Here is a 12,741-nt window from a genome sequence, read left to right on the forward strand (position 1 = left end):
GCTACATGTTTTGCATATAACATCTGTTGATAACAAAAAGGACTGAGTTAGAATATGACTGATCTTTTACGTAAACCCCATCATTGCCACTGGAAAAACAATCTAATGCATACGCTTTCTTATTTGTTTTTCATATTGCAGCACATTTTTTAGGGATATGTAGCAAGTATGATGAATTACCATATTTTATCAATTCCAAGATGCACTTTTTTTTCACATAAAAAAAACTTTATTTTGGGAATCTCTTTCACATGGTAGTAACTCTAATATCTAGATGCATCTCACTATCATTGTTGGCCAGGTAGCAACTGTGGTATTGTTTATGTCTGCAAGTGAGTGTTAAAACTTGTAGAATGGATGTCAGTGACTTTGAAGAAAATTGTGATGACAGTAATAAAACCAAGGGCTCTTGAGGATATCACATCACTGCACTCTGTGGCTCAGAGGTCAATATATTATGGCACAACACAGATACGAAAAATGTTTCAGAAGAGTTGGACACTAATTAATGTGAAGTTTTAATTCTTTATCATGTTTATTCCAATTATTTAGCTTTTATCAGGAATGATAGGGACTTCCCCTGGTGGTCCAGTGGCTAGGGCTCCATGCCTCCATTGTAGGGGGCACAGGTTCAATCTCTGGGCAGGGAACTAAGATCCTGTATGCTATGCAGAATAGCAAAGAAAAAAAAGAACGATATATAACAAAACTGTGTAAAATAAATCTAATCTAAGTTCTCTTAATTTTTTTTTAAAAGCTCTGTTTTAAAAGTTCAGCTTTTAAATTTTTATATTTTTAAAATTTAAATTAAAAATTTTTAAATTAAAAAAATTTAAATTTTATAGGGAAATTTTCAAATACATATACAGAGAATAGTATAATGAACATCTGTGTACCAGTAACCCAGATACAACTATTGGTTCTGCCATTTTCATTAATTTAATCTCCAACTTCCCATTCATTAATTTAGAATTAGAATTCTAAGTGATAATGTTTCATAGGTTACTTGGAAATGCTTTTTTTTCCCCTTTCTTATTGATGCATAAAATAACAATGCATGTTTGTAATCAGTGAAACAGTCTGTGAAATATTGTATTTGAATGGTGCTGTATTATAACCATGTTGATTTTCTAATTTTAGCTGTTAACTTCCCAAACTTTCTAGTAAAGCATTTTTCCTTAGGCTCATTGAGATACTGAGCATGAGTAATTTTGTTTTTTGTCCTTTAGAGATTCTAGAGAGTGACATGGTGCCAGGAACCATTTTGGTGACAGAAGAACAACTTGGCAGATGTATTGAGGATATATATAAGGTTGGTAACTTAAGTCACTAATATTTTTAGTTAATATTTATAGTTAGTCTTTTAGAATAATTTTGCCTTTTAAACTGATTCTTCAAGATTGGAATTACTAATCTTAAATTCCAAACCATCAAAATCTTTTTACTTTGAAAATTGGAAACTATAAGCTGTTAATTTTATCATTTACTTTGAATCTTAAGCAGTTCAGATTCTCTTAAGTGCATATGCCAGTGATGAAAGCATATCCTTAGAAGAAATTTACAAAGGTATTTGCAATACTGTAGGCTTCCTAAACATGTATGATAATATTGAATCTACTTTATAATTTTTGATAGAATCATCATCATGAAGAAGTAAGTTTGAGTAAATGAGTTATGGAAATGACTTCTTAAATATACAGTAAAAGTGAAAAAATATTTATACAAATTATGTGTTCTCTATGATTATAATCTTAAATATATATGAAATACATATTTTTGACAAAAATGAAATCCATTACTGTTAGGCCCAGATGGCATTGGGGTAAATACTCTTCTTTAAAGTTTATTTCAATGCATTTATAATGATATCATACTATTAAAAACATTTACAAGAGTAAATAGCTTTCAGAATTATATTTCATGTAAAAAGGTAAAGCTGCATTGGGAATATTGTTTGGCAGTTCCTTAAAAAGTTAAACGTGGAATTATCATCAGTTCAGTTCAGTCGCTCAGTCATGTCCGACTCTTTGCGACCTCGTGTATTGCAGCACGCCAGGCCTCCCTGTCCATCACCAATTCCCGGAGTTTACTCAAACTCATGTCCTTCGAGTTGGTGATGCCATCCAGCCATCTGATCCTCTGTCGTCCCCTTTTCCTGCAGCCTCCAATCCCTCCCAGCATCAGGGTCTTTTCCTATGAGTCAACTCTTTGCATGAGGTGGCCAAAGTATTGGAGTTTCAGCTTCAACATCAGTCCTTCCAACAAACATCCAGGGCTGATCTCCTTTAGGATGGACTGGCTGGATCTCCTTGCAGTCCAAGGGACTCTCAAGAGTCTTGTCCAACACCACAGTTCAAAAGCATCAATTCTTTGGTGCTCAGCTTTCTTCACAGTCCAACTCTCACATCCATACATGACCACTGGAAAAACCATAGCCTTGACTAGACTGACCTTTGTTGGCAAAGTAATGTCTCTGCTTTTGAATATGCTGTCTAGGTTGGTCATAACTTTCCTTCCGAGCAGTAAGCGTCTTTTAATTTCATGGCTGCAGTCACCATCTGCAGTAATTTTGGAGCCCAAAAAAGTAAAGTTAGCCACTGTTTCCACTGTTTCCCCATCTATTTGCCATGAAGTGATGGGACCGGATGCCATGATCTTAGTTTTCTGAATGTTGAGCTTTAGGCCAACGTTTTCACTCTCCTCTTTCACTTTCATCAAGAGGCTCTTTAGTTCTTCTTCACTTCCTGCCATAAGGGTGGTGTCATCTGCATATCTGAGGTTATTGATATTTCTCCCGGCAATCTTGATTCCAGCTTGTGCTTCCTCCAGCGTTTCTCATGATGTACTCTGCATATAAGTTAAATAAGCAGGGTGACAATACACAGCCTTGACGTACTCCTTTTCCTATAATTGAGTTATTTGTCTCTTTAAAATGTTTTTAGAATAAATTTTTTTTATAAAACAGCCTTATTGAAATATACTTTACAGATCAAAAAGTAATGTTTTAAGTATATGATTCAGTGATTTTTCAGTAATTTTACAGAGTTGTGAGACTCTCATCACAGTGCAGTTTTAACATTTCTATCACCCCAGAAAGATCCTTAGTGCCTATGTATAGTCACTTTTTGTTCCACCTCTAATCCCTAACAACCACTAATCTGCTCTATATCTCTTTGGATTTGCCTTTTGTGAATATTTTATATGAGGGAATCATGCAACATGTGTTCTTTTGTGACTGGCTTCTTTTTCTCTCTTAGCATTGTGTTTCTGTGGTTCATCCAGGTTGTTGCATGAGTTAGCATTTTGGCCCTTTTTATTGTAAGTAAAATATTTAATCTTATGAATATCTAACATACTCTTATTTGTCATCAATTGATGGTCTTTTGCATTAGAGTAAATCTTTTTTTTAGACAACTTTATGAGATATATTTTACATAATATACATTTACCCATTTACAAATCACTGGCCTTTTAGAATATTCACACATATGTGCAGCTGTCATCACAGTCAGCTTTAGGACATTTGTTACCTCAGAAGAAATCTACACCACTTCCCACATCCCAGCCCTAGGCAGCCACTAATCTACTTTCTGTCTAATATAGATTAGCCTGTTCTGAACACTGCATATAAATGGAATCATACAGTATGTAGTCTTTTGTGATTACCTTCTTGCTTCCCTGATAGCCTAGTTGGTAAAGAATCCCCCTGCAATTCAGGAGACCCTGGTTCAATTCCTGGGTTGGGAAGATCTGCTGGAGAAGGGACAGGCTGCCTGCTCCGGCATGCTGGCCTGGAGAATTTCATGGACTGTATAGTCCATAGCATCACAAAGAGTCGGACACAACTCAGTAACTTTCACTTTCACTTAAAATGATGCTTTAAAGGTTCATCTCTATTATAGCATGAAGCAGTACTTCACTCCTTTTCATTGCTGAATAGTATTCTGTTGTAGGTTGTACCTTATTTTGTTTATCCATTCACCGTTTGGTAGACATTTGGGTTATTTCTACATTTTGGCTATTATGAATAATGCTGCTCTGGACATTCATGCATAAGTTATTGTGTGTCATACATTTTTATTTCTCATCCCTGGAAGTGGAATTGCTGTATCATATGGTAATCCTGTGTTTTAATCATTTGAGGTACTGTCAGATCATTTTCCAAAGTGTCTGTACCATTTTACATTGCTCCCAGCAGTGTATAAGGGTATAAAGTTAATCTTAGGTCATGTTGTTTCAGATAAGAAGGCAGATGTGGACTTCCCTGGTGGTCCAGTGGTTAGGACTCTGTACTTCCAGTGTAGGGGGCTCAGGTTCAATCCCTGGTCGGGGAGCTATGATCCCAAATGCCATGTGGCATGGCCAAAAAAACCCAAAGGGAAGGCAGATGCTTCTGGTTTGGTTAGGTTTATGCTTTATGTATGATACTAATAAATTGGTAGATATAAATGCATGCTGCTTAAACATTCCAAACTCATTCTCTGTAACAGTCACTTTTCCTAAAGTTTGATGTTTACTAACCTTTTATTAAATTTTGCTGTTGAAAAAAATAGTGTATAACCTTCATAACGTTGACCTGGCACACAAGTACAGAATTAAATTGTTCATGGATAAAACAAGACATGATGATTTAGTGGCTATAATACTGTTTGTTTTTATTTAATGCCTCATTTAGAGACTTATGAAAAGGAAGTTCTTATATCCTGTTCTACCTGTTAGTAGGCAAGTACTTTTCAGATAACATGAAGACAAGAAATTATACAGAACAGTCTAGAAAGCAAAAGTTCTGAATTAAAGAACAAGGCCCAAATAACTTTTAGAAAGATTATCTTCAGTTATATTCCAGCTAAGAAATACTGTGATGAAAAATAGTAAAATAGCCAGGTGTGGAATGTTAGAAAGACTTGAAAGTGCTGGTAGGGATAGGACTAATTTTGACTAAACTTTGGTACAAACTCCTCCTCACAGTGTTCAGTGGAAGTCAACAAATTGCTTTTGAAGAAAAAGAAAGCAAGACAACTTCTTTCTGGCAAGTGAATTGGCCTCTAAAAATCAAAGAGATGGAGAAATAGTGAGTCCTGTCCATTTCTCCTGTTCTTGCCCCCCATGAGGGGGGAAAATCCCCTCATAGTGAACAGTTGAGTGAAGTAAAAACTTCCTGAAGAGGCAGGCAAAACATTAGTTTGCTGTAGACACTTGATTATGCACAAGGACTGGGACCGTCTTGAAAGCAGGAAGGGGTACAGAAGGGTAATTATTCCCTCTACAAGGTTTTGACAGCTCAGCTGCAGAGGGAAAACAGAGAAAATGTGTATGTTGGAGGAAAATGGTAAACATGGGGTAAAATTGAGCAACAAAGAGTATGTTGTCTTTATTAACTTTCTGCTAATACTAAATTATAGAGTACAGCTCAAAGGCAGGAAACAAGGAAAACATCTGGGGTGGTTGAATTGATCCAGCAACTCACTCGGAAACAAGAGAGGGTACAAGAGGGTGTTTTAATTTTAGAGAGGCATTTGGGAATGTTTCCAGCTCTGGTGTTTGCTCTCTTTCTTTTTGTCTTTTTAACAGACTAATTGAGATGGCACTCACATACCACACAATTTACCCATTTACATGCTTGATTCAGTTTTTTTGGTACATTCACAGTGTTGTGCAGCCATCACCACAATCTGAGTTTAGAATATTTTTATGCCCCTAAAGAATTCCATATCTATTAGCTGCTATCTCTCATTCTCCTTGCTTTGCCCCTAACCCTAGGTGATCACTAATCTACTTTCTATTTCTATAGATTTGCCTATTCTGGATATTTTATGTAAATGAAATTATATAATATGTCATCTTTTGTAGTTGACTCTTCAGTGTTTGATGGTTTTTTAAAAATATTTTTTTGGCTTTGATTTATGTTTCCCTCATGGCTAATGAGGCATACATACTTCCCTGGTGGCTCAGTGGTAAAGAATCTGCCTGCAATGTAGGAGACACAGGTGCAGTCCCTGGGTTGGAAAGATCCCCTGGAGAAGGAAATGGCTTCCCATTCCAGTATTCTTGCCTGGGACATCCCGTGGACAAAGGAGCCTGGAAGGTTATAGTCCATGGGGTCACAAAAAGAATCAGACCCGACTTAGCAACTAAATAACAACAACGTGGCTAATGATGTTGAACAGCCTGTCATGTGCTTACTGGCCATTTGCATGTCTTCCTTGGAGAAATTTCTAAGAGCCTTTGCCTATTTTTATATTGGGTTATTATCTTTTTGTTATTGGTGGATTGTGGAGTGGGACTCACTGTCACCAGCAGCTTTTTCTGAAGAAATCCTCCTCATCAGTCACTTCTCGGTCTCCACACCTTTGATCTTTCCTTCCCTCTTTCCGAATGAGGAGTTTTTATAGTCTTGATTGCATCAAAGTCTGATGTCTTACTTTGGAGTTTTAAGTCCATTTTATCTTGTTGCTTTACTTGACATTTCGAATTTAACATCCCATGTCACCTGTGTTATGACAGATGTCCAACTGGCTGCTCTCTTAGTCTTACTCAGAGTCCCTCAGTCCTCAGAGCCAGTTTCATCTCTGCTTTATAAGCAGTCCTGATCAGACTGTTTATCTTTTAAAGACCACAGCAGAATTAGAAATAACAGAAGTTAGACTGACTAAGACACAGGGACAACAGCATAGAAGATCAAGAAAGGAGACACAAAAATATACCCCCAAAGGGTATATAATCAGTTGAAAAACAAAGTATTTTGTGTTCAGTGTACTTTGTTTAAGAAGGCAAGAGTTACACATAATTCATCTTAGATATAATTCCTTCCAAAATTGTTAGAATGTAAATACATTTTGGTATTTAAAGGAATCAGCTACCAGCTCTCTGAATGAAAATTTTATGGCAGGAACAATGACAAGGGAAGGCCTTCTTGTACTCGCATCCTTCACATACGGCACAGGCTGGAGCCGGGTGACCCTTGTGGGCCAGGGGGAAAGTTCTTAGCAGGACAGGTAGTATATATACAGGTGCTGGGCGAACTGAAGTGAAAACTTGGCGTAGCCACTTGTACTTGATCTGCATAAATAACTGTCATCATTTCTATGTGTGTGCTTTATTTCTGGTAAAATTAAGCTAAAAAAGGTATATGCCTCTCAAATAGCTTTTAGTTCAGTGGCATTCCTTTCTGTCTCCTGCCTCTGAGTGTCTGGAGCCTGATCTCTAGAATGTTTATATTCTTTTGTCCTCCCTGGTATGAAAGGGATTCATTCGTGTATTTTTCTTTACGTACAGAGGTGAAGAGCGGCCCAGATGGCATGGAGATTGGTTCTGGGTAGGACAGGATAGAAGAATTCCAGTTCTGGGAACTCCCTGGGATTCCGTGGTTAAAACTCCACTCCCAATGCAGGGGGCCTGGTTTGATACCTGACAGGGAAACTAAGATCTCATGCTGTGTGGCACAGCCAAAAAAAGAATTCCAGTTCTTTCTGATAAGCACATTTCTTGCGTTTAAAAGAACTGGCCAGAATCCAATACTGGAGGTGGAGGGATGTTGCCTCTCTTTATTCCTCACTGTGCTTGCCCAAGACTCCCTAATGGCAGAATAAGTTTTAGGATTGGAAAGGCTAGAAAGGACCTAGTTTATTTTCTACATTCTCATTTCCATTTTATCTCTCTGTTTCCAGGTTTAGGAAATCTTGACTTTAATTATCCAAGTCTTTGTCCCACCCCACCCCTGCATCTAATCTTAATGAATTTTTAATGAAAGATTGACCAGTTTATTCCTCCTTCTGAATTTTTAATGATTTGTGTGAAGTAAATTAGAATATTACAATCTTAGAGCTGGAAGGAATTTTAGAAATTATTTAGTGTAATCCTTTTTTTTTCTTAATAGTCTTTATGTTGTAGAGCAGTTTTAGGTTCACAGAAAGATGGAGTGAAAAGTATAGAGTTCCCATGTATCCCCTGCCCCTACATGTGCAAAGCTGCCCCCAGTGTCAACATCCTATACCGGATGGTGTATTTGTCATGGTGGATGAACTGATATTGACATGTCAATATCACCCTAAGTCCATAGTTTACATTAAGGTTCACCTTTGATGTGGTACATTCTTTGGGTTTTGACAAATTAATCCCTCCTTTTACAGTAAAGGTAACAAAATCCAAAAGATTGTGAAGTGACTTGTCCCAAACCATACGAGTGAGTGGCAGAGCTGGTCCCGGGACCAATGTTTCCTTCTCTCTTTCTCTCTTACTCTTTCTTTGTTTAGAAAGACAATATTTGCACAAGGTACGAATTTAATAAGTGCCAAAGGCTCTGCAGTGAGACATTAGTCTCCCTTTCACCTGTGGACGCTCCCTAAAGGCAGTCATTCTTTCTGGATGTTTCCGTCTCCTGTTGAACTGTAACCTTGAATAACATGCAGAGGACTGGAAAAAAAAAATCCTTCAAGGATGTGGGAGATTCAAACAGTAAATTTTTTAAATGCTGCAGTTCAGATTCTGTGGTATAATGTAGTGAAAAGCACTTGGCTTTTTGAGTCAAATGGACTTAAGATTGGAATTTGGCTCCAGGGTTGACTATCTAGGTGATGTTAGGTCACTTAAATTTGACACTTGGGTTGCCTACTGGATGAATAAAGTAACTTTTGGTAGGCTTATTATATTCTATAATAGGTGCTCAAAAAACATCAGTTCCTTTTTGGTTCAGGGAAACTTTTTTTAAAAGACTATTTTATGCATTATGCTCTGAAAGCATGAACAGTGCAAAGTACTATATTAAGTAACTTGCTTGGTTCTTCTGCTTCTTACAAGTCTTAATTAAACTCAGTAAGTGCATTAGAAATTCTGGAACACTACTAATCAAAAGGATCACTGGGATGTTTTAGAAGCCAGCATTTGACTAGTTTAATCTTTAACAGGGGTAAAATCAATTTCCAGCCTGTACTGAATTTCAGTGTTAGGATTTAGTCAGCTTGATTCTGAATAGCCTCATCATATTTGTATTTCCATACACGTACATCTCTGCAGAAGATAAGGCCATAAATTAAGAAAACCATTCCATTTACAGTAGCAGCAACAATAATAAAATATTTAGGACTAAATTTAACATTTGCACGTGGCTGTAAATTTTATAAAATATTTTAACATGAATTATCTTAATCAGTGCTTATGCTAAAAGCTTAATGCCTACATTATACATGAGGAAACTGGGACCTGGAGAGGTTTAAATGTGTTCACTTACTGTGTAGATTTGAGCAACTATATAGGTGGCTGAAACAAAGTTCACACCCATGTTTCCTTTTTTTTTTTCAATTAAAGTTTTTACTGAATTTGTTACAATATTGCTTCTGTTTTATGTTTTTTTTGGGGGGTTGTGGCCATAAGACATGTAGGATCTTAGTTTTCCAACCAGGGATTGAACCCACACCCCCTGCATTGGAAGCTTGGAGTCTAAACCAGTGGACTACCAGATGCTCTTTCAGTGCTTCCCGGTGCTTTTGCAGCTACTCTGCAGGGGTGTGTAAGGGATGTGTTTAACAATATGATGGAAGTCTATGAAATGAGCACATGAGGGCTGCTTTCTGTTTTGTTTTGCTTTGAAACAGAAACACATATTTATTCTTAATACTTTTGACTGTTTGTTTCCTCCCAGTTTTTCCTTTCTTTTTAGATTCAGATTTCCAGTCAATCGTTCCAGAGAAATTCAGCCCTCCAGACATGAAGCTAGATGCTGAACAAGTCAATAGAATAAAATCAAACTTCCTATTCAATCTGCTCTTCCTTCCATGGCTGAAGTTCTGTGATTCTGTTTAGTTAATTTGCATTGACTAATAATTTCTAGATGCTGCAGCTTTTGTTTAAAGAAAAAATGAAAATAGAGAGGGCATTGTAACTTTCCCACAAAAATACAACTTTTGAGAAAGTAAACAGTATCCAGTCTACTTTGTTCACTCTGATTCAGTCAATCAGATGCCAAAAAATTTACCAAGTACCTACTGAATGCCACTCTGCTCAGTTTACAAGTAGGGAAATGATTAAGAATCAGCTGCTACCTTCAAGGAGCTCCCAATCAAGCAAAGAAAGAGTTACAGTAGAGTGTGATTTACAGTTAAGAGCACCCAGAAACATGCCTCTCTTACTTGTCAGAGCAGTAGTCCTCTAGATTTAGATGAAGGATTGTGAGGCTTAACCACAGACGCCTCTTCCCAGGGCTGGATCTGTAATAGTAGGCCAAGATGCATTCCTAAATGGATGTGGAAATCCCCAAAAAGGAACGAGGAAATCCCAAGGCTGCCAGTGGGGTCATTGGTACCCATCTGTCTCCTTGTCTAATCTTTTCTGAGCTGTTTTGGTTTTACTAGATACATACTGGTCTCTTATTTTGCCCCTGTGTCTTGTCCTGTGCATTTATACTGAAACTGAAAAAGTCACAAGTTGTTATAGAAATTCCACTTTTCTTCAAAGCACCATTTTTCACTTATTCTCAGAGAGGCTTTTTCATACCAAATAATTAAAAAGATACCTTAAGAGTCTGTCTCTCCCATCTCTGCTTTAGCTTTCCCATCTCTTGGTATTTTGTTTGGTGATCCCTAGTTGTACAGATACCTTAAGTACCCTTGAGGTACCAGGAAACCTTTCAGCTAAACAGGATTTCATCTTTAGAGTATTAACTTCAGAACTGATGGAACAGAGAGCATGTGAGGAAAGGTTAGAAATTTATTATATCTTAGGCAAGTGTTTCAAGAGTCAGTGTTTCAAATATTTGGGGGTAGGGAGGAATGGTCCATTTTTTTCAACTAGTCTTACTGCTCAGTGGCTGGGGTACCAGAAAAGTATAGACCACCATGAGCAAACTTGCAGTCCAGTCAGAGAATGCTAGATAAGATAGAGAAGAGTTTTAAAGTGTGATTAAACCAACCTCTTTATTTTTCTGAATCTGCCTGCAATGCAGGAGACTCGTGTTTGATCCCTGGGTCAGGAAGATCCTCTGGAGAAGGGAATGGGAGTCCACTCCAGTATTCTTGCCTAGAGAATCCCATGGACAGAGGAGCCTGACAGGTTACAGTCTGTGGAATCGCAAAGAGTCGGGCATGACTGAGTGACTAACATTACTACTACTACTACTTTATTTTTCAGATAAGGAAACTAAGATTCAGAGAAGTCAATTGATTCATGTTAAATCTCTCAACAGGTCAGTGGAAGTATTTACAAGCAATCCTATGTGTAACACACCTGATAGTTTTACTGCTAAAAAAAGGAAACTTCCAAATGATGTGGAACATCTTTATCACAGGAAGAAATAAGATAACAAGTATTAGATTGTGTTTCAGAACTTGAATCCCCATCCCACTTTGCCTCCTAGTGAGCAGGGAAGACTGTGCACTAGAAAGAGACTGCATATAAGCATAGTCCAAGGAAATTCCACAACATTTGGGTATTAGAGCACAGAGGTAGGGCAGTCAGATCCTCCCCTTGGTTGGGCAGGAACAACTTACCTATTGTGTTTTTGTTGCTTCTTCAGTTGGTATTGTCACCAGCCTAGTGTGCACGCGATTAGGAGGAAAACCGGCCCCAACAGTTTTTTCCATCTGTGGTGTGATTTCATTGCGAGGGTTTTTTCCCCCTAGTGCATTTGGTCCTCGTCAGTGCTGGCACCAAGAGATCGCTTTGCAGCATTGGCTGAATCAGCCCAGCCTTCCGTGTCCCTTTGTGGTTCACTGAATTCTGGATACAAGTCAGGGATGTGGAACATCCACATTAAGGGGAAAGTGACCAGATTTCACTTTGGGAGCGTAAATGGCAGGTAATGTTAGATGCCAGGTGCAGACCACACTGTTAACCTGCATGTGAGGCAAGACATTGGAAGGAGGGGGCTGTCCTTAGAAGAGACTGGCTACATTGTGGCCCTGAAGATTTATGGCAACCTTGATAGAAAGGGGCTATATAAGTTTCTTAGTAGAAGGAAGAGGAGGCCACACAGAGGTGCTGTCCATGGTGCCACTGGGAGCTTCAGACCTACTTTGCAGAGGTTGCAGAAACAGGGCCATTAATAGCCTAACAAGCTGGGATCCACTGATTCTGAGGGGCTCCAGCAGGGATAAAGTTGGTATGGGTTAGGGATTGAAGAAAGAAAAATATTATGCACAAGAGATCAGTATTGAGAGGCCATGGGGTATATGCTTTGCTCTTTTTTTTTTTTTTTTTTACTGTGATAAAACACACATAACATAAAATTATACATTTTACATTAAAATGTATAATTCAGTGGCATTCACAGTGTTGCACAGCCATCATCACCACTGGCTAGTTCCAGAACTTTTTCATCATCCCAAATGTAAACCCCATACCCATTAAGCATTTGGTTCCCACTTCTCCCTCCCTTCAACCCTGGGAGCTGCTAATCTGTTTTCTGTCTCTAGGTTGTGCATGCCTTTTATGTTAGACAGATGTGGGTTCATCCTGGCCCTGCCATTTCCTAACAGTCTGCCTTTGCCCACCTAACTTCGCTTCTCTGAGCCTCAGTTTTCCACGGTTTTAGAATAAGAATAAAATGCTTAACTTGCAAGACTCTTGTGAGGATTGATTATATGTTAAATATTTAGCTGAATACCTGGTTCATTCTTGAGGAGACATGCAATAAATGGTTGTTGCTGATTGCTTAATAAAAGCGGTAACAGTTGGGTGCCTTTAAATTGTATACTGCTGCGTTTCAACTGCTTATTCACCAAAAATTCAGGTAACACAACTTAATCATCT

The 12,741-nt window shown here is 38.0% G+C and overlaps 1 protein-coding gene and 1 non-coding gene across 3 annotated transcripts in view; both read left to right on the forward strand.

Annotated features, from left to right (window-relative positions):
- The window catches only part of TANGO6 (transport and golgi organization 6 homolog), a 184,537-nt gene that overhangs the window by 28,745 nt on the left and 143,051 nt on the right, over nt 1-12,741 (forward strand). For both annotated transcript variants that reach the window (XM_061387714.1, XM_061387715.1), the window contains exon 7: nt 1,230-1,312. In XM_061387714.1, coding sequence (XP_061243698.1) covers nt 1,230-1,312 — 83 coding nt within the window. The remainder of the gene's footprint in view (nt 1-1,229; nt 1,313-12,741) is intronic.
- On the forward strand, nt 4,262-4,334 carry TRNAG-UCC (transfer RNA glycine (anticodon UCC)). The gene has a single exon. It is a non-coding gene; the product is annotated as a tRNA-Gly (tRNA).

Source organism: Bos javanicus, chromosome 18 (genome assembly GCF_032452875.1).
Source record: "Bos javanicus breed banteng chromosome 18, ARS-OSU_banteng_1.0, whole genome shotgun sequence".
Taxonomy (NCBI): Eukaryota; Metazoa; Chordata; class Mammalia; order Artiodactyla; family Bovidae; genus Bos; species Bos javanicus.